The 22,799-nt window shown below is 35.4% G+C and overlaps 1 protein-coding gene across 2 annotated transcripts in view; it reads right to left on the bottom strand.

Annotated features, from left to right (window-relative positions):
- NDP (norrin cystine knot growth factor NDP) overlaps window positions 1-22,799 on the bottom strand; it is a 57,262-nt gene that overhangs the window by 5,679 nt on the left and 28,784 nt on the right. For both annotated transcript variants that reach the window (XM_074232636.1, XM_074232641.1), the window contains one exon: window positions 17,299-17,683. In XM_074232636.1, coding sequence (XP_074088737.1) covers window positions 17,299-17,472 — 174 coding nt within the window. In that variant the 5' untranslated portion in view covers window positions 17,473-17,683. The remainder of the gene's footprint in view (window positions 1-17,298; window positions 17,684-22,799) is intronic.

The raw sequence follows: 22,799 nt of genomic DNA, 5'->3' as shown, positions 1-22,799 counted from the left end.
CACAATTTATTCAGCCATTCCCCAAATGATGGGAATTCACTCAATTTCCAATTCTTTGCTACCACTTCAGGGTATAGACCTAGTAGTAAGGGTATGCACATTTTTATTGCCCTTTGGGTATAATTGCAAATTGCTCTCCAGAAAGGTTGGATGAATTCACAGCTCCACCAAAAATGCATTAGTGTCCTAGATTTCCCACATCCCTTCCAGCATTGATCATTGTCCTTTCTGGTCACATTGGTCAGTCTAAGAGGTGTGAGGTGGTACTTCAGGGATTGCTTTAATTTGCATTTCTCTAATCAGTAATGATTTAGAACAACTTTTCATATGACTATTGATAGCTTTGATTTCCTCATCTGTAAATTGGCTTTGCAAATCCTTTGAGCATTTGTCAGTTGAGGGCCCATTGGTATTTCTAACCAGATAGAAACAGAAATAACCTAGACAAAAGTGAAAGTATCTAATTTGACACAACATTAAGGGCCCATACCTGAAGGTAATTCAAGAATTAGTAGAGTACACTTGAAAGTCAGTAGCTGCTATATTTTATTCTAACTTTTTTTTTAAACTAATGCCTTTTATTGAGGTATTGTGTCTTTCCCTTCTGTTTTCTACCTGGGAAACCATCCCTTGTAACAAAAATTTAAGGGGATAGGAGCAATTCAACAAAACTAACATTATATTGATTATCTGAGGCAATATTTCATGTTTATGATCTCCCACTTCTAAAATGAAGGGAGAATGGGGTTTTTCCCTCAATGTTTTTCCTAGGTCAATCTTAGTTGTTATAAATTGTTCAATGTTCAGTTTTGTATTTTTGTTACTTCAGATTAGGTTGTTATCATTATGTATATTGTTTTTCTGTTTCTGCTTACTTTACATTGTCTTCCATGGAATTCTTCATATTCACTGTTTCTTAAAGTGGAATAATATTCCGCTTCAATCATATTGTATAGCCCTTAATCAACAGGTACCTGCTTTGTTTCTATTTCTTTGCTATCACAATAAGTACTGCCTTAAATATATTGATGAATGTGGAACATCTTCTTCCATTTGTTTTCATATGGTTGTTTTATTTTGTTTTTCTTCATGGGGTACATGTCTCACACTGGGACCTCAAGGTTGAAGAGAATAGATGTTATAGTCACACCCCCCCCAATTACTTGCAAAGGTATTTTTCAGCATTCATCCATTTGCAAATTTGAGTTGCACATGTTTCTACCTCCTTCCCTTCCCTTCCTTTTCCCAATCTTGTAAAAGTTATACATGTACAATTGTGTTTAATTTATATCTATATTAGTCATATTGTGAAAGAGAAATTAGGGTGAAAAAACCATGAGAAAGAAAGAAAACAATATAAGAAAATTTTTAAAGTCAATATAGTATGCTTTACCCTACATTCAGACTCAATAGTTTGATGGGGATGCAAAAAGAGAACCCAAAAGTTCCTTCCCTCAAGGAGATCACAATCAAATAGGGAAGAAAGTCAAATAAATAAGTACAAAAGTGATAAATACAGGAGAAATAGGAAATAAATAAGAAGAGGAAAGGATAAACTTGAGAGTGGTTGAGACAAAACTTTCTGAGAAAGATGGGATTTTAGTTGTGCCTTAAAGGAAGTCTGGGAACCACCTCTAGCTCTTTCAGTTATATGATGGATCTCATCTACTCAGTTCTAGATCCTGTTTTATTTGTCTTATATTTTTGACCTCTATCTGTACATATGTACTACCCCCTCCTCCCTGACCTAAATCAGAGAAATTTCAATTGGTAGCATGTGCTTCACTTTGTCATAGCCCTTAATGACCCCTTTAACTGTCCTCACCTCTTTATATTTTCTCTAGACAACAATACAACCCTAGCTGTATAACATTAGCACCATTATCTAGGGGATAACACAAAGAACCACATAAAAAACAGAAGATACTCGTATTCAATTATAATAAATTTGCAAAGAAAAAATGACAGACCAATTTAATTGATTTCTTCTGCATTTCATAAAAACAGCAAAAATAAGATATGGAAATTATTTTCTTAATCAGCCTTTTTACTAGTCCTATCTTGATAAGTTAGGAAAGTACTATATTGGTTTACAAGTTCACTATTTCTCAGATTGGCTTCTTCTACCTTGGTCATATCTTTTTTTTTTCTCTCTGAGCAGTATCCACTTCCTTTTCCAGAATCCTCTTGGATAAAACTCCCATCCCATAGGTAAACTTGGTGATGAGCACAAACCTGCCTGTGACCTGGGGAGCAGAAAATCAATTAGAATTGAGCAAGTCCTCACTAGTTCCTATAAAACAACTAGTCTTTTCAACATTGTTAAACTGAAAGGTGGAGAGTGGAGGGAAGCATTCTTGGAGTTAGCATGGATGTAGAAACCTTACCCATCAAACCTAGGAGAAGCAGAGAGAGAGAGAGAGACAGAGAGAGAGAGAGATTTTTTTTGTAAAATGTACTAAGTTCTTGGGGAAATCTGTCAAAGAATCTTTTAAAATTCTTTTTTCCTGCAACAGCAGCAGTTGGTCTTTATTATCTCCTATTGTCTCCCTTTCTAAATGCTGGACCAAATGAATGACCAAATAAATGCCTTGGACTGTCATTAATTTATCTGATTCTTCCATGAAGCCTTTACATCTATACCGGATCCCATTATATCTGTATTAGAGGTTATCAGCTATACAGCTTGTGTGCCAAAGATGGCAGGCAGTCTAGTTAAAGTTACCCATATCCAATGCATCAAAGAGAAAAATCATGATATTCCACCACCCACCCTTACAATGGTTGACATAATTATTCCTCCCTATTACATGCTCAGAAAGTCAATGACCCCCAGTTTCCACAACTCCTGTATATCAGAAGAGGAACCATTAAATTGACACATGACATTTGGAAGATTGTCACTATCTAATCCAGGTCATGCTAGGTGGATAAAAAAAGTTAGATCAAGAGTTCCACCCAAGGAATAGTTTTATTTACCTTGAAAAACATTTTATTGTTATCTTTTATCTTCACAACACCTTAATTTTCAAGTATAGCCTTCCCCACTCCCCTGTTGAAAGAACCATTCCTTGTTTTAATAAAAAAAGAAAAAAATGTTGCAAATTAACTAATATTTGACTAATATGGTAATCAAATTAACTGATTCAGCTGAGTGACATTATTATTAATGTTGTTGTTATTGTTCCTTCATTTTTTGAAGACTAGTGACATCATGAAGCAATTTCTTTACTTATAGGTGAGTTGGATTTAGTAGGTGCAGCAGTGCCCAAAGTTATCATCCTCGGTTTCTTTTTTTCAAAGTCATCATGGTTAGCATCTTCCTAACTCACTAACAGAATTGAGGTCTGTTGGCTATACTCAATCTGATCTGCTTAGATGATTATATTGGCATGTAGTTTTTGCTAATGCTAAAGCTTCTTGGAGCCACCGGTGAGAATTGGACGATAGGTGGACATCAAAGATGATTAAGAAGCTTTGAAAAAAGTTTAGCAAGCCTTTTCACCAGATGTGTTAGTCTTCTTTGAACACTTCATTACTTCAAGTGGCATTATATGCAATATTTCATATCCATAGATCTTTGCATGGAGAAGAAGATGCATTTTGTTATCTTCTTTCTTCTTAGGTTGACTTTGTTCATTATAATCACACAATGTTCAATTTCAAGATTTTGTTGCTAGTGATTTGATTTATATTTGTAGTTTATAGTATATTTGTAGTTTGTTTTATATATCTTAGAGGTGGGGATTTAGGAGAGTGTTCCCTACTCTCATGTGGACAAAATTACTCTTTTCCAAGTCTTCCCTTCCGGTATCTCTTGTTATGACTTTCCCCTTAATCACAAGTCTTTATTCTGCCTATCATGAGGACTTTTTAAAAGGTTTTTGCAAGGCAAATGGGGTTAAGTGGCTTGCCCAAGGCCACACAGCTAGGTAATTATTAAGTGTCTGAGACCAGATTTGAACCCAGATACTCCTGACTCCAGAGCCAGGGCTTTATCCACTGCGCCACCTAGCCACCCCTATCATGAGGACTTTCAAATAGTCATTGAGAGGACTCATGGAGAGAGGAGATGTCCAACTTGGGAAAAGGGAAGTCAGAAGAGAAGGGAAAATGGGAGAACAGTGGAAGAGGGTATGGGTCTTCAATTTCTGTGAGTCAATCTTCTTCAAAATTGCTGCCTCAAGGCTCAGATTCTCCCTGAAAGTCATTGATTTAGATTCAATGCTTTTCCCTATTTTTAAAGTGGGGGGTAGAGGTGAGAGGATTTAATAATATTCAATTCAATCTTTTTGGAGCCCTCAGCAGATACCCCAGAAATTTTTCAGAGAAGGAAGAATCTTTTTGAATACAGATGATCATAACTAAGTTTACTTTTCCTTAAAGACACCAGCTTATCTTGAGAACAAACAGGGGCAATACAAATTCAAAAAGTGAAAAAGACTAGAGAGTCTGAGGGACAAGGGAAGAGTCATATTGAGACTCTTGGTGAAAACCAGAATAGCTTCTCCAGCATTCTGTATGAGCTACTGGAACTTCCTCCCATGCTTAACTCTTCTGTTGTCCCCTAATCAGGTTAGTGGGGATAGCAGCAACAACAACAGCTGTGCACTGAGCTCCTTTCCTCATTCTTTAGACTACTAAACCAAAATAGGAACTGATCTGGAGGCATATATGTTATTGTCAAAAAAGTTGATGTGATTTCGATGTTAGAAAAAAAGGGAGTGCAGCCATGAAATATATGATAAATCATTATATGTTAGTACTTATTGTTACTATTAGTGTTCATAGTATTAATGGTAATGATAGTAATGATAGCTGATGGTGATGATGATGATAATGATGATGTTGCAGATCTCAGATATTCATCACTGGACTGGAAAAGTAAGGCAAAGAGGATGCAGACTAGAAAGAGCAAGGTGGAAAATGGGTCAGTCAAGCATTCAAAAAACATTTATTATGTGCTAACTAGGTGGCAGGCACTTTCCTAGATCTCTGAACATAAATATCAGAACCCTCTCTAGACTGACTTTGACACCTTGAGGATCCCCTGATTTCATAAGGTATGGGTGCTCCCTCTAAGGATTCAGATCTCAATCCCTTTGACAGACTATGTAGGAATCACTTTCTCCATGACCAGAGTAAAAATGAATTTTGGTTGTAGAATGTGGTTCAACCTTGAGTTCATTCAAAGACAACAACCATTTATTAAGTGTCTACTATGTTCTGGGCAGTTCTGTGCACAGTGGACATAGGGCCTGGTCTGGAGTCAGATAGATTTGAATTCAAATTTGACTTCACATACTTATTAGATCTGTGACCCTGTATAAGTGACTTAACCTTGTTGCCTTATCTATAATGTGAGCTGGAAAAGAAAATAGCAAACTACTTTAAAATATTTGCCAAGAAAATCCCCAAATAGAGTCAGATATGAATGAAAATAACAACATTCAAACAACAACATCAATTGAACAATGACAATAACAACACTATGTTCTTGGCCCTGGAAGTCCTGTTTGAGAATTCGATGATATTGAAGATTTCTAACTAAGAGATATGAATGAATCCCTAAAGGGAACATGTTTGTAATAACAGGATCAGCCCCATTAAACCAGTGGGTTCTCCATGTGAGGATAACTTGAGAAAGCATAATTAAATTGAAGAGAGCAGGGGAAGAAAGAATGGTAGCAGTCTAATTAGAATGTAGCACAATGTATGTATAAGGAAGTAATAGAAAATCATTGTGACCAGATTATGGATGGCCTTGAATTTGAGGATAAAGACTTTATACTTTGTTCTGTAGTAAAAAAAAAAAGATGATGATAATGATCATTTATATATTGTTTTGAGGTTTCCAAAGTGCCTCATCTATTCTAACTCATAAGATCCTCACAACCCTGTAAGGTAAATGCTGTTATTATCCTCACTTTACAGGTGGGAGAACTGAGGCACAGAGAGGTTAAATGACCTCCCCAAGGTCACACTGTTAGTATTTGAGGCAGGATTTGAATTCACATCTACCTAAATTCCAAGTCCCATGCTCTATCTACTGAACCTCCTACTTGCTAAAAATTGGCTAAAAATTACAATATTGTTGTGAGAATCAAATGAGATAATATTTATAATAATAATGGCTAACATTTAAATACAATGCCTACTATATGCTAAGCACTTTATAATTATTATCTCATTTGTTCTTTACAACAACCCTGGCAAGAACCTACTATTATTCTTATTTTTACAGATGAGGAAACTGAGTCAAACAGAAGTTAATTGACATGCTCAAGGCAACACAGCTAATAAACATCTGAAGCTGGATTTGAACTCAGATATTCCTAATCCAGGTCTGGCACTCTACCCACTGTGCCACCTAGCCATACTTAATTTAGAAACTGATTGATACCTGGTAGGTATAATGATAGTTATTTATCATTATTATTAAAATAATTTATTTCATTGACAAGAGAATAAATCCATTCTGTTGTTTTCTATCCATATATGGCCAAAGAAATCATGATATAATTACATATATATCTATATGTGCATGTATATATATATATATATCATTATATATCAAGGTCATATATATGTATATATTATTTCTCCTTGTTAGAAAAAGAAATGGACTTAATTCATTAAATTTTTAGTAACTCATAGGTCATGCACTTATGTCTTTATCTGAATTGCTAAGCCTCCCTTTCTTTAAGGCAGGACCCAATCTTTCTTTCTTTCTTTCTTTCTTTCTTTCTTTCTTTCTTTCTTTCTTTCTTTCTTTCTTTCTTTCTTTCTTTCTTTCTTTCCTTCCTTCCTTCCTTCCTTCCTTCCTTCCTTCCTTCCTTCCTTCCTTCCTTCCTTCCTTCCTTCCTTCCTTCCTTTCTTTTTTAATTCCTTCTTTTCATAGAGATAAAAATATGTGGTGGTCAAAGTAAGACAGTCAACTTGACAAACTAACTGCCAATTGGCATGGGTATGTCTACTGAATTTCCCTTGAATGTGATGATTGGGAAAACATTGTTTTGATAAAACTGACAAATATTTTAAGATGTTTCCAACCATTTTTCAGTATATTCATCAGTATATTTCTGCCAAAACATATTTACTTTTTTAAGGTACATAATAAATATAATTCCAACTCTATAAAATAATAAAACCATCAATTCAGTCTAATTGAAAGAAGGCTGGACCGATTTAGTAAAAAGTCTGAATTGCCAAATATGTTAAAAATTAAAATGATTTTTCTTCTAAGATTAGCACATACAGAAACATACATCAGTGTTTGAAAGTAGACATCCTAATGTCTAGCTTTAATGACTAGATATGAATCATCTACAAATAATGGCATACTTTGCATAAAAGTTTTACTCTACTAACATTCCTAGGAAGCAGGGTTTGAGAATAATTTGCTCTTTTTTGAGAATTTCCAATATTCTCCCACTGCTTATTTTAAAATGATCGACTTTTACTATTTCCACAGAGTGGAGAAAGTCCTATCAAATAATACAGATCATTGTGGTATGTAATAGACTATGTATATAGGCTATGTAAGCAGAACCCTAACTGGCAGATGCTACCATACAATAGAGACCAAGTCTGCTTTCCCAGAACCAACTTAACTAAGCATGCAGAGGTTTATCAAAGGTTGACCCCTTATTGAATGGACTGCTCTATAAACGGCAACTTATAAGAAAGGAAAATTGCAAAATGGTTCCTTTTCAGCTTTTGCAGTAATGGTGGCAGAGTTGCAGAAAAGTAGGGAGGGGAGTAATTAAAATGATATGTTTTTAATACCTTATATAAACATTAATGTTATCATTGATACTCTAAATGTAAAATCTTATGTCCAGTGACCAATCATTGGAAATAAAATTGCAGGGGCTTGATTAATTTAAAAAGCATTTATTTATTTGTTTGTTTGTTTATCTGTCCTGTTTGACCTTCAAAGTCCCTCCTAACCTACTTCTCCCTCTCCTACCTCTCCACCCTATCTTTCAAGTCTTCCTACCTTTACCCCCTTTTACTCTTAGATACAGCTTCCCAAGCTCTGTCTCCAAACTCTGGAATTTTCAATTATGGTTGCTAACATGAAATGCTTTCCCTCCTCATCTCCACCTCCTGGTTTCCCTGGATTTCTTCAAGCACCAGACAAAATTTTTGCTATAGGAAGTCTTTCCTGACTTTGTTTTAATCTGGAGTTTCCCTCTGTTAATTTATTTCCTATTTATCCTAGATATAGCTTGTTTGTACATAGTTGTTTGGTTTTTTGTCTGTTTTTACACATTTTGTTTGTTTATTTTTACACATTTTTTTCCTCCATTAGACAGAGTTAGAGGAGCAATATAGACAGATTTCTATCTTTGAAATGTATTTTTGGCTGCTGCATGGAAGATATATTAAGAAAGGGAGAGATGAGTCAGGAAGATCAAAAAGGAGGTAGAGCAGGAAAGAGATGATAAGGGATTGATTCCAGGTGGTAGACAAGATCAATGAAGGTAAGGGCAAGAATGTGAGAGGTATTGTGGAGAGAGAATCAAAATAACAACAAGTAACATTTATAAAGCACTTTCTATTTTTCAGAAGGGTCTCAGGGCATGCCCAGATCACTCAACTTCTAGACACTTTTCTTCTGTGTTCTATCAGGTGGGCAGGTGAAGGCAATTAAATAGCTTCAATTGGCTAATAGCCAGAACAGGCTGGGTCTTTAAAAAAAATGTCAGTCTGGGCCAGTTTCTTTCCTGTCACATCCATAGAGTGAAAATCTTACACAATTCACCCACAACATGAGAACCATGAATTGAACCAGGGGAGGGGGAAAAGCTCCCCCCCCTGCACCCAGCTTTTTAATCTGGCCCAAGCTCTCTGTTTTGTCCTCACTTAATTGTGCCCTCTCAGTGGGAATCCCCACTGATCCTGGGAATTCCAACCATGGGGAACATGAAACCAGGATTCCAGAAAGGGTAATGTGCCCTGCCAGCCTGATAGGAAAACCTTGAGAAGTCAGTGCAAATGGGACTTGATCCTGAAGGGGATTTGGGGCTTAGAATCTGGAATTGGGCTCTACAGACACTGAAATAAGTCAAGAAATGTATCTCCTTCCCCTTCCTTTGGACTAAAATAGAATAGCTGGGGAATTAAGCCTAGGTGTTGTGGAGTAAATTTGTATATTTTTCATTATACCTTTTGAAGCAAATATTTTTTTGTAGAAGCTATTCTGTGGTTAAATAGAACTAGATTATGGGGCACCAACATCAGTAACTTCAGGGAGACACCATTAGTTGGGGATGATGCCATTGTCAGACAGTCTAGACTTGCCAAATCCCCAAGGGTACCTGAGAACTCTGGAGGTGGGATGAAATATACCCTAATTTCAGGCAATGAGGAATTAGGTTCTCAGACTGTTGTTCAGTCTTGTGCAACTCTTCATGATCCCATTTTGGGGCTTTCTTAGCAATGATACTGGAGTTTTTTCCCATTTCCTTCTCCAGCTCATTTGTGGATGAGGATTAATTGCAGGGTTAAGTGACTTGCCCAGGGTCACACAGCTAGTAGGTATCTGAGGCCAAATGTGAACTTGGGAAGATGACTCCAGACCAGGCACATACATTATTTCACTTGTCTTCTACAATAACCCATGATGTAACTGATGTTGTTATCATAATTTTAGAAATAAGGAAGTGGAACTGAAAAATTGACTGGTTCTTTGAGAGCTAAGTCTAAAGTAGGATTTGAATTCTGGTCTTCCTCTCTTGAAGTTCAGACCTCTTTCCACTACTCCAAAATTCTTCATATACAGATGAATGAAATATTGGACTTGACCACTGCGGGGGTATGTGTGTATGATTTAATAGTTAGCAAGCATTTATGAAGCCCTTAATATGTCCTGGGAAGTAAGCTAAGAGATAGGAGAAAGAAAGAGCCTTGCTTGTAGGGAGCTTAGATTGTCTTAAGACAATGGGAAGACAATTCAATGAGGGCAGACCACAAAGGGAAACAAAGGGAAGGGGTAACAGCAAGGGTATAGATATTACATAGCGAAATATCAGAGTTCAGTTTGAAAAGGAAAGAGACATGCCTGGCAATAGTGTCCTCCTCAAATGGAAGTTCTGGGAGGAGCTATCCAGTCAAAAGGAGAGGGGCATAGGGGCACAGAATACTTTCAATGTGTGCATTGATTATAGGAATGAGTGAGACTTCAAGATGAAGAAAAGGTCCAATATGTCTATATCTCCATTTCTCTCTCTCTCTCTCTCTCTCTCTCTCTCTCTCTCTCTCTCTCTCTCTGTCTGTCTTCTATGTATCTTCTCTCTAATTATCTATTCTATTTATCCTTTTATCTATTTATCCTTTATCTATTTATTCTATTTATCCTTCTACCTGTGTGTATCATCAAACTCCCTACCTACATATTATCCATATTATCTATCTAACTATCTATGAATCTATCTAACCAACTATCTAACTACCTAGGTATTAATCTCTCTAACCATCTAATTATCTACCTATGTATCATCAATCCATCTACTACATATGTATTTCCTATCTAGCTAACCAATTATCCTTCATCTACCTACATATCTATCTGTCTGTCTGTCTATCTATCTATCCATCTATCCATCCACCTAGCTAGCTTGAGCAGGCACTAAAAATGGGTTATGAACTGGGTCAAGATTTGAAATTATAAACTTATTTTAATGATTCCAAGCTTTTCTTTGAAGAAAATGTTATCTTTTTTAAAGTCAACATTGTTCGAGTGATGTTGTGTGACTGTAAATTGTGTGATATTCTATTGCTGACTTTTGTGGTGGGACAAAAGAAGGTTGTGGGAGAAGTAACAAGAAAAGAGGGAAGGACCTAAGATGAGTAAGAAGGAAAAGAAAATTGTCAGATATTCTGGAAAGATTTGGGCAGAGATTGAATTCAGAGAAGATACATTTGGAAGAAATTGGGGAAAATTTGAAAAAAAATAATCTTCAGGCCCAAATTCTGCGTGTTTTTCTATGGGGGTGTGGAAGAGGAGGAACTGACTCAGAAAAGACAAAGGAGAACTAAAGAGTGAAGAGAGAGAATACTCAAGAAGGAAATGAAATCACTGACAAGCCGAAATAAGTTTTAAAAAAAGACTCATGGAACAAAGGGTGAATAATGAATATCTTCATATCCATATTTTTCTGGTTTTATTGAATAGCCACAAATACTGAGAATGATACTATTTCTGAGGAATTGACAAAGAGTATTTCCCAGAGGGCAATTGAAATTGCAGGGTGGACTCAAACTGGCTGACAAATATTAGAAATGAGAAATTATGAGGAAGAAAAAGAAATAATGTCATCAAAGAAATGTCTGAGTGTCTATATCCCGAAGAGATCATGAAAAAAGGTAAAAACATCACTTGTACAAAAAATATTCATAGCAGCTCTGTTTGTGGCGGCAAAGAATTAGAAATTGAGTGAATGTCTATCAATTGGGGAAAGGCTGAAAAAATTGTGATATATGTACCTTATGGAAGACTGTTGTTCTATTAGTAATCAGGAGGGATGGGATTTCAGAGAAGCCTGGAAAGATTTGCATGAACTAATGCTAAGCAAGATAAGCAGAAACAGAAGAACATTGTACACCATAACAGCAACATGGGGTTGATGATCAACCTTAATTCACCTGCTCATTTCATTAGTACAACAATCAGGTTTTTTAAGGTATTTTTTGTAAGGTATCTGCAATGGAGATCCAATCATCTGTATCCAAAGAAAGAACTGTGGATTTTAAACAAAGATTATTACCTTCAATTAAAAAAAGTTGTCTTATGTAGTATGTAATTTTTCTATCTCTTATATTTTATTTTTTCCTCAAGGATATGATTTTTCTCTCAACGCATTCAATTTTTATCAATGTATAGCATGGAAACAAGATAAAGACTATCAGACTGCCTTCTGTGGGGGGATGGGGGAGGGAAGTGAGGTTGGGGAAAAATTATGAAATCCAAAAATATTACAAAATCTAATAGGTAGAAACTACTATTATATATAATTGGAAAACAAATAGAGTAGTTATATTTAAAAAAAGAAATGAGTGAAATAAATGAGTCTGTCATAAGACAAGAGCAAAAGCTAATTTTCCACTGCTTCAAAATTCTTCATATACAGATGAATGAAGTATTGGACTTGACCACTGGGTGTGTGTGTGTGTGTGTGTGTGTGTGTGTGTGTGTGTGTGTGTGTGTGTAATTTAATAGCTAGTAAGCAAGAGAAATGAAGAAGACACCCTGGACATTGGATGGTGCTCTCATGATGAAATCAAGGGAAGTCATGAATAAGAATCACACAGGATAGAAAGGCATGGCTGGGTTGTAGTCTGTATTATTGGATTGAATACATTCTGGTATTGTTTGCATACCTGAAAGTATCTAGTCAGAGAATAATTTGCTAAACTTTAGCCTAGTTCTTGTACAAATGATTATAAACTGTGAGTTAATAAACTATGAATTAATATGATTTTATTTTTTCCTGTTATATGTTTTTCAGCTAAGGAAGGAAAGGAAGGAAGAAAGAAAAAAGAAAAAGAAAGGAAAATGGAAGAAAGAATAAAAGAAAGAAAGGAAAATGGAAGAAAGGATGAAAGGAAGGAAAAGAAAGAAGGGAGGAAAAGCAGGAGATGAGTTGCAGTTAGAGGGTAACAAAATTTTGTGCTTATCAGAATATAGCACAGAATTAAGCATTTTATTGATAGAAAATATACCTAATAAAGTCAAGAATGTGAATAAGAGGAGGGGGAGTCTAAGACCTCACCTTTGCTAAGCTTTTTTTCTTGCTCAATTCCATTTTTATGCCCAATGTCACACAGCTAGGTAATTATTAAGTGTCTGAAGTTGGATTTGAATTCAGGTCCTCCTGACTGCAGGGCTGGTGCTCTATCCACTGCACCACCTAGTTGCCCTCCCCCTCCCCAGTTCCAATGATTGATTTGTTTTGGTTTATAAATATATTAGGGCAGGTAGGTGGTACAGTTGATAAAATGCTGGACCTGGAGCTAGGAAGACTCATCTTCCTGAGTTCAAATCTGACCTCAGACACTAACTGTGCTCTGGTAGGGTCACTTAAACCTGTTTGCCTTGGTTTCCTCATCTGTAAAATGATCTGTAAAACAATTCCAGTATCTTTTCCAAGAAAACCAAAAATGGAATCACAAAGAGTTAGATACAATTGAAAATTATTGAACAATAACAGATATGTTATAATTCCCAAACTAAAATTTAGGAGCCCAGGTTTCCTCCAAGAGGTTAAATGTAATTACAAGAAATTTCTTATCCCAAGTAAGATAATTTTCTGGCACTATGGACTTTGAATTAGGACAGGGAACAAGAAGTCAAAATAACAGACTTAATCTTTGCCTGGGATACTTTCTGTGACTTTTGTGTTGTACTTTGCCCTAAAGAAGCATTAGTATGTATTTATTTAGGGAGAGGCTTTCTAGTCACTGTACTTTAGCAAAGAAAAGCTAAGGACATAGATGATCTTGAGAGACCAAAGCCCATAAGATGATAGATAGCAAAGAGAAGCCCAACATTAACCTAACCTAATAGGTATGACAACCAGAGACATTGTAAAAATGCCCATAGAAGAATGTGAATACTACAAAGCAAAGAGAGATGGGGTGTTCAGCTTAGTTGACCGGAGTAGCAGAGAGCAATATGATGATACCACTGAGGAACATCAACATCCCTGAAACACTATGGCTATGAGTTGACTTGGTTACCGTGTTCCCTATTTGCATGTTCCTGTAGTTAAATGGATTCCTTACACATATATTCCTTAATTCATAACTTATGCTTATTTGTATTTACCTACTTATCATTTCTCTTGGTATAAATATAAATTTATCTATCTATCTATCGATCTATCTATCTATCTAGCCATCTAGTCCTCTTTACTCTTCCTCTTTTCTCTATAGAACATATGACTTCTAGGTGTCAAGACCCTTTTGACCTTCCCCCTTATAAACTTTTCCATGAGTTTGAGTCAAGGAGGATGTGTAATAGACTAAACCTTTATAAGAAGATGATATAATCTGTGGTCACATCAATAGAGAAGCTTGAAGTCACACTCTAAAGAGAGATAGGAATTTACAATATATGTAAATCACATTGTATGTAAATTATGTGCATCTATGTGTACCCACATATTCATTTTACATGTGTGTCTTCCTTGGTCATGTGTGTAAATTTGTCCTCTTTGGGTATCTTCCTTTACTTTTAGGAGAGTATACCCTACATATGCATGGAGAGATTTTAAAATGATCACTGTATTCTGTTGATTGCTAAAAGCAAACACATTGGTGGAGGCTTTTTAGTGGTGGTTGATGCTAACACATTGAATGTCTTAAAACTAGGGCAGCTTTTCTGGGGGGGGGGGGGCTCTGAGTTTCCCAGACCTAATTTAATTCCTATTGAATATCTATTGGACACCTGCTATTTGTAAAGATAAATAAAGCATAGTCTTCTCTCAATGATCTTATCAAAATAATTTAAGCAAAAGAGAAAGTTCAAATAGTTTGGCCATCTGCCTCAACAAGGGTGATGGGAAAAACTAGCAAATAAAACACTCCAGTGACATACTCAGGCCAGTCATTTTTGAACCATTACAGTTGTAAAAATGCCTTTCTATCGTATTGTCAAGTTAGATTTTCCTAACAAGGATTGTGGCCATATAAAATTTTAATATTGTTACTTCAGGCACTGTTTTTGAGTCTCTTAAATGCAAATAAAAATCTGAGAGCTTTTCTTAGTGTGGAAAATGTGTATCTTTTCCCACAGTCATATAACCCAATAACATAATGGCCAAAGTGATTTAGCTCAGAATCTGGAAAAAATAAAAATAAATGTCACCTTTTTGAAACTTAATCATTCAAAAAGTCAAAATGCTAATCAGAGAAAAAAGTGATAATTAAAAATATGAATGCTTAACAGAAATCAGTTTGACCTCACTTTTAATGGTTGGTATCACTCACTTATTATCATTAAAATGGTAGTTTCTAAAATATTTTCCATGTTTATTGGAGAATATTTATATGGTTCCCTATGGCTAAAAAGTAGCATCTCCAAGGCCAGTCAGAATCACTCTATTTCTACGATTGAAAAAATCGGAGGTCAACTGTCCTGTTTAGTGGCAGAGAAGTGAAACTAAAGTCATGGTTTCTGAAAGCCAAATTTTATCTAACCCTCTTCCTCCTTTACCTTCCTCTCTTCTGTATAATATACATGACATCCAATGCCCTTTGACCAAGGCCTTCCCCCTTGCAAATTTTTCCATGAAATTAGGTCAAGGAGGACATGTCTTTATACGTCTTTATAAGAAGATGACTTAATCCATAATCATATCAATAGAGAAATTTAAAGTCACAAAGTACTTCCCTGGAACCTGTGAGGTTACGCAAAGTATTATTATTCCTTTTCTGAAACTAGGACTAGAAACTGAACTCATAGTCATGGCAAGATTTAAGACTTGAAATGAGTTTTCTGGGTTCTACATAATATATTTTACATTATACCATGTTGTCTTTCTAGTGTCCAGAACAGTTATCACAATATGTAGTATTTAATTTGCAGTAAGAACTTAATAAATGGATACTGAGTGAAAAAAATGAATAAATGAAGTAGATTATGAATGGAAATACACTATTGATTCTTTGAAAAAAACCTTTATGCCATGATATACCAAGAGTATCAGTTGCTTAGTTCAAACTCAAAACAGAAATGGGCTCTAGCTAGTTGTATATTGACTTAAAACTCACCAATGAACATTACCTATACTGTATATTGTATTTTTATCTATTTTTGTTAAATATTTCTTGTTTACATTTTAGACTGGTTCAGGCCCCTTTGGGGAGTCTGCCTGACCTTATACACCTCTGACTTAGCATAGTAACTTAAAAGTACTGATTATCTCTTTGGGTTAATTCTACCAAATCAAACCAAACTACCCAAGGGATTTGCTATTTGTCATCCTTCACAGCAACTGCTATGAAGCAAGAATGAAAATAGAAATCATCTTTCAGACATAAACTTTCCAAGAAATCAAAAGGATTAGAGGACTACAGATTTAGAATGTGAATGGACATTAGAGTCCACCCCCTTTGTTTTACAGATGAGGAAACTGCCAGACAAAGAAGTTAAGTGACTTTTCCCCAGACACATAGTTAGGAAATGATGTAATTTCATTGTTACTCTTCAGGGACCCAGGGGCTTAAACTTTAGAGTTTAATGCTGTTAAAATAATAATAATAATAGGTAACAGTTTATTTAACAAGATCTCATTTGAGCCTCACTATAATTCTGGGAGGAAGATTCTGTTATCCTACCTATTTTACAGATGAGGAAACTAAGACAGACAGAGATTAAATAATTTGATCAGGGTCACACAGCTAGTAAATATCTTGAGTGTGGATTCCTGACTGTAGTTGGGCAACTAGGTTGGGCTATGGATAAAACACTAGACTTGATGTCAGGAAAACTCATCTTCCTAAATTCAAAACCAGCCTCAAGACACAAGCTATGTGACCCTGTTTGTCTCAGTTTCTTCATCTGTAAAATGAGCTGGAAAAGAAAATGACAACTCTAGTATCTTTGTCAAGAAAGCACAAAATGGGGTCATGAAGAATTTGAGATAACTGAACAACAAAACCCTATATATTGTTTGTTTTCTTATTCCTCCTCACCATCATTTATTCTTTCATTCTCTTCACTACTAAAATAACATGGAAAACAAGTACTATGTGTCTTTTTTAAAGTTTTAGATGCAAAAGAATTTATTATACATAACCCCAAGGCAAACATTTTCTTCAAAAAATCTCCAGGTAATGGACATAGCTTCCATAAAAGCAGATGACAATCCTTGCATAGAATCTTAGAAATCCTAAAAGGGACCTTAACAAATAATATGGTCAAGCCTGTTCATTTTACAGATGAAGAAACTGAGGCCTAGAGAGATGGAGTACCAAACACAAAGTCAAACAGGTGCCAGAGCAGAGCCTAGATTTGAATCCAGCTCCTTTCCTTCCAAAGCCAGTACTCTCTGATACCACGCTGAGAGCACTGAATGATCAAAAACAGTCTTTCCTCAAAGAATGTGCAGTCCATAGCAGCAAGAAGCCCTGAAAAAGTCATTTTTTCCTAAATTGGTTAGTGCCCTCAAAGACTGGATTTCCTATATGATAAAACAAAAACAAAACAAAAAACTCATAGTGTTTCTTTTCCTTATGTTCCTAATGACAAATCTCCAAATAGAGACATTTTAACAGGGATTCACTTACCTTTGAGCTGCATTTGTACAAAGGGTGACTGATAGAATCCACATAATGATGTCTCATGCAACGCCCAGGGTCAGAGTCCATCAGAAAGGTACTGTCCATTTTGCTGTCTGTATCTCCCATAATCGCCAGCAGGGAGAGCATTGAAATTGATGCAGCTAGTACATGATTTCTCATTGTTGTAAAAAAAAAAATTCCTGGTAATAACAGTAGAGGGAGGTAGAGTATTAAAAAAACTTTAAATCTTAAGACCTAGTTCTTTCCAGGGAAAATGCAAAATCCGACTGAGGCCTCTTGGTGGTCATTGTCTTTTGGATGCTGTATTCCTTGGCACTGGGAAGAAACAAAAAGATTTGCTGCTTGGAATCCTTCGGCAACCCTTGCACAGCTGGAATGAAAATATAGATCATCTTTCAGACATGAACTTTCCAAGAAACCAATAGGATTAGAGGCTATAGATGTAGAACTTCAAGGGACATTAGAGTCTAACTCCTTCCTTTTAAAGATAAGGAAACTGAGAACCAGAGAAGTTAAGTAACTTACTCGTGGACACACACTCAGGAAATAAAATTTGAGCATCAAACTCTCCAGTCTATTATTGTTGTCGCTTCTCTTATTATTATTATTATTATTCTCTAATTCTTACCTTTTTCAGTGGAGTAGTACATTATAATATAGTTTATTATTATCTTAAGCAACAATAAGAACAGTAATCAAAATAGTAATAGGATGCTGGCAATCTAAAAATACTTTTTGGGATCAAAAGTCATTGCCAAAGTAGATCCCGAGACTCATCTGAAGATATGTTTAGTTAAAGTTACTTCAGTGATAGGGTCAAGTTGCCTTTAAGCTATACTTGCCCTCCACCCATCCCCAAAATCCCAGTTAATAATTCATCGAGCATATTCATCCCAAATCCAGTGGCACATTCTGATTTAATGGAAGCATGTGGTTGTTTTAATTGGTTAAAAGCATATTCTTAAGAATGATTATAATTTGTTCCCCATGTGAAAGACGATATAGCCATATCGTCTTTTTATAGCTATAAATATGAGTGAGTTGGGTGGTCTCATTTCTTTCTCTTTTGGATGTCTGTCCAATTTCTCACTAAGCCATCAGTGACAGTCTCTATTCACCAGAGACCTGGCTCTCAGAACTCTGAGAAAACAGGGAAGATTCAGGGTCAAGAGTAATGAGCAATCCCTTAGGGATGGAATCACAGCCCTCATTCTCTATCAGTTAAAGAATTTATTTTTTCCCATCTTTATATATCCACCCATCTAATTTTTGACTTCTATTATTGTCTTTAAGCTTGTGCCATCTACTTAGATGAGATGCCACATCTGAAATATACATTCTGTTTCATGTTGTCCCCCAGTGCATCTTAAAATTCCTAAAGGGAAACACATATGGTATTTGTGAGCCAAATCACACATTTCTGCAGATTCTCTTTGTTTTAAATGAATGTAGGAATTTGAGAGGGCAAACGATCAGTGGAGTAGAGGCTCCTCATTGATGTCATTACAAGTTCATATCACAAAGAGAAGAGGACAGCCATCTTCCCAAATTATTTCACTCTAAAACCTTCATGCTGCTTGGGAAGTATGGATATCACAAAACAAAAAGAAACCAGTTTATACATCAAAGATTAAAAATGTTTCAAAAGTTTGGAAAATTTAGGAGCTATACTAAATAAAGAACAGTAATTACAAGTTTAATCTTCTGTAGTAATTACAGTTGAGACAGATGATTCTAATTTTATTCATTATTGAGGGTTTTATACTTTGGGAAGCTAGTTAACTTTGCTTTGCAAAGGACAACCTGGGTAAGAGATCATAGAGCTCTAAGCAGCTATTTTCATAAATATTATTACATACATACATACACACATACATAGCTACATAAAGGAGTAATGACAGTGTAACAGAGTAAGGAAACATGGATGGGTTAGGTTAAAGTATTGAATATTTGCAATTGAATTTTCAGTATTGGGAAAAAACCTTTTTCAGGTATATTTATAGACAGGATCCACAACTTGGATAAAGGCTGTATTCTTGAGGTCCTTTCTAATCAACTTGAAATTCTGGCAACCTAGAGCAAATTCATTTAGGAGAACCTAGACCTGTTTAACTATATCTTTTTCTCAGATCCTGGGAGGAAAAAGTTGAAAGATGTGGCAGCTGGTGGAAAATACAATGGAGGAAGGTATGATTTAAGAGAGAATTACTACAGTAATGGGTCCCTCAAGTTTAGAAACTCATTTGAGATGAAGATGCAAGGGACCAACATTGAAGTAGACTTTAAAAAGTAAGGAAACATCATGGGAAATAAGTACATCTTCTGGGTGATAGTACCCTTGGCTAGGGACATCAATAATTATGAAAAAATTGATCTGTCTACAAATACAGGAAAAAACCAAGTAGATAAATAACACAGGACTCAGTACATAGTGGGTGCTTAATAAATGTTTATTTATTGAATGATTGAAGATTGCCTATTACCCAAATTTCAAAACAAATTTGGCTAGATACATTATATATCTTATGTAATAATATTCTTCTCTGGTACAAACAGTACAGATGGACAGTGAATTGGGCTTAGAGTTCAAAATGTGAAAGGGAAAGGGTTGATTTACCTTTGGTGAATCACATATTTCTTTTCCTGCTACCTAAGTTTCAAATGAAATATTTTTAGATTTGGATAATGTTATTGTAGAAATGGGTAGAAACTAGTCTGAGAGAATTTCTGAGATAGTAGCCCCTTAGAGAAAAGTATTTTGAAACAGAGACAGTTTGGAAAAGACATGAAGAAAGAAGCTATCCTTAAATAACAAATGTTTACCTTCAGTAAAAGGCAAAAATGTCTAAACTATCTTGTTTTTCAATAGTTAACATATAATAATTATGAGAATTTAAAATTGGTAGTTGGAAAACTGATAAGTAGAACTTTTGGTAAATATGGGGCAACTGTATATTTCTTATTTGTAGTTTATCTGAAAGAAATATGAATTTGGAGTTCTCCCCAGAAGAACAGATGAGTAAAAGGAATGAAGAAAGAAGAATAGAGAGGAAAAAGGAAGAAGAAGAAGAAGAAGAAAAAGAAGAAGAAAAAAAGGAAAGGAGGAGGAGGAAGAGGAAGAAGAGGATGAAGAAGAAAAAGAGGTGGAAGAGGAAGAAGAGGAAGAAGAAAAAGAAGAGGAGGAAGAGGAGGAAGAAGAAAAAGAAGAGGAGAAGGAAGAAGAGGAGAAGAAAGAAGAATGGGAAGAGGAAGAAGAGGAGGAAGAAGAAGAGAGAGAAGAGGAAGAAAAAGAAGGAGAAGGAGGAGGAGAAGAAGGAGAAGAAGAAGAAGAAGAAGAAGAAGAAGAAGAAGAAGAAGAGGAAGAAGAAGAAAGAAGACAAAAATAAAGCAGAAACTTCATCCTACTGTTTGAAAGAAGCACAGTGGAGAAGAGCCAAGCTTAGCTGAGCCTGGATAAGTGGAAAACTCAGAGCTGAGATTTCCATGTTACTTTAAAGGGATTTCAGCTCGGTAGAGTGGATGGCTCATAGAAAAGTAATCAAAACGAAAGCTGAATAGGGCTATGCTGAGATACCTAGAATAAGACAGATTTTTGCATCTGTTGGGAGGATAGGAAGGAGGAATCTGAGCTGATTGAATGGACAACTCTGTTGGTTGAAAGGTATGGTTGGAAGAAAATGATTACTAGAATTTCTGTTACTAAACAGAGATGTTTAGGGGAAAGAAGAGGATTTCTCTTTACTAACTCTTATGAATTGAGAGAAGGAAAATCCTTCTGAGGTTTGTCTTCATTACCCTTTGCTGTTGCCAATGGCTTGAGAAAGAAAAAAAAACAACTTTCAGATTACAGGCAAGAGACTAAACCAAATAATGCTTCAGACATCAGCTTTAAAGTTACTTCTTTTGCTAGAAAAAATACAACACTATTTTAGAGCCTACTCATGGAGTCATTTGAGTCTGATAGTCAATGGAGAAAGTATCAGCCTGGACTTGTGGTGTAGTCTATTCCCTTAGGAAACCAATAACTTCAAGATCCAGAGTCATGAGTTAACCAGAGCACTTGAATTTCTCTACTCATGTCCCTACTAAATGAGTTCCTACTCTTTCCATACCCCCTTTATGAATTAGTGAGAGAAGAGAACACAAGTTTTATGGGTAGATAGATAACTTTATGAATCATAATTAAAAATGCTATCATATTGGCTAACCTGGGACAAACATATTGACAAAGACTTGGGAACTATAGTTCTGAGTACAACACTTGCATCAACTACATGACAATTATTCCTAATACCTTGATAGAGTGAGTTATGGCAGTTTGGCTACCAATTTGAATTCAAAGATGGATAAACTAGTCTACCCAGAAGGAGAAGAGAAATGGTTGGTAGATATGGTTATTCATAATCTTGTAGATTCATATCTGTATTACATTAATATTTTGCTCCATTGTTGCTATATGACTGTGAAGTGGAGAACACTATTACCATTTAGGAAATTAAAATTTATATTACATCAAAGGCACTGGAGATACACATAGTAGGTTTGAGCAGTCTGCAATATGTAATGAATAAGAAAGACTGAAGAACAAGAATAAAAGTCATCATCAAGGAATTGTATGTCAGGAAGAGATGATGTGCTGATAATCACATTGAGGAATGACAAGGAATGACAAGTAGGTAGCCAGACTGTGGCAGTGTGACCCTCATGATGTCACAAGAAATTATAGAAGACCTCTAGCATATGAAGTGGATTCTCAGAGGCAAAATTTTGAGATAGTATGAACAAGATCCAAACAGGATGTGCAGGATTGGATAGATTATAATCTGCAGAATTAGTGGGGTCTTCTTAAATGATAAGAGCACAGATTGATTTGAATACTTGAGTATACTCCTACTGTTGGAGAATTCATGGATAGAATAAATTAATTAAAAACACATTTATTAAGTGCTTAGTATTTACAAAACACTATGCTAGGTTCTAGAGATAAGAATAGAAAAAAATAGTTTCTGTTCTCAATTATAATTCTAATAGAGGAAGACAACATATAAAGGAGGTTTTAGGTGCAAGGCAGATGGAAGGGGTAAGTGGTCCTTAAAGTATGTCCAGGAATGGGGCAATGTAGCTTTTTTTTAGCATTATTTATATGAATAGAACATATCAATTTCTGATATTAAACCATTTGATGGCACAAGGGTGCTGGCACTGAGTACTTTCATTTCTAAGTCTTCAGTATTATCTTCCTATACAGAGGAATGAACAATTCAGTATTACATTTTATAGAGTATATCTATATTCAGGTTTACAATAATGTATCTTTAGTCAGATTAATCACAGTTTCTAGTTTGATTAATTCATTCAGTTAGAATTAAACCATGGTTATATGGTATAAGTTTGGGAACCCTGAAGATGTAATACTTTATTTTCTCTCTCAATGCCCACGTTCAATTTTAAGCATTTAAATTGCTTTAAGCATTAAATTGAAATTT

Source organism: Macrotis lagotis, chromosome 1 (assembly GCF_037893015.1).
Source record: "Macrotis lagotis isolate mMagLag1 chromosome 1, bilby.v1.9.chrom.fasta, whole genome shotgun sequence".
Taxonomy (NCBI): domain Eukaryota; kingdom Metazoa; phylum Chordata; class Mammalia; order Peramelemorphia; family Peramelidae; genus Macrotis; species Macrotis lagotis.
The sequence above is the reverse complement of the archived record's forward strand: the minus strand, read 5'-3'. Positions and strand labels throughout refer to the sequence as shown.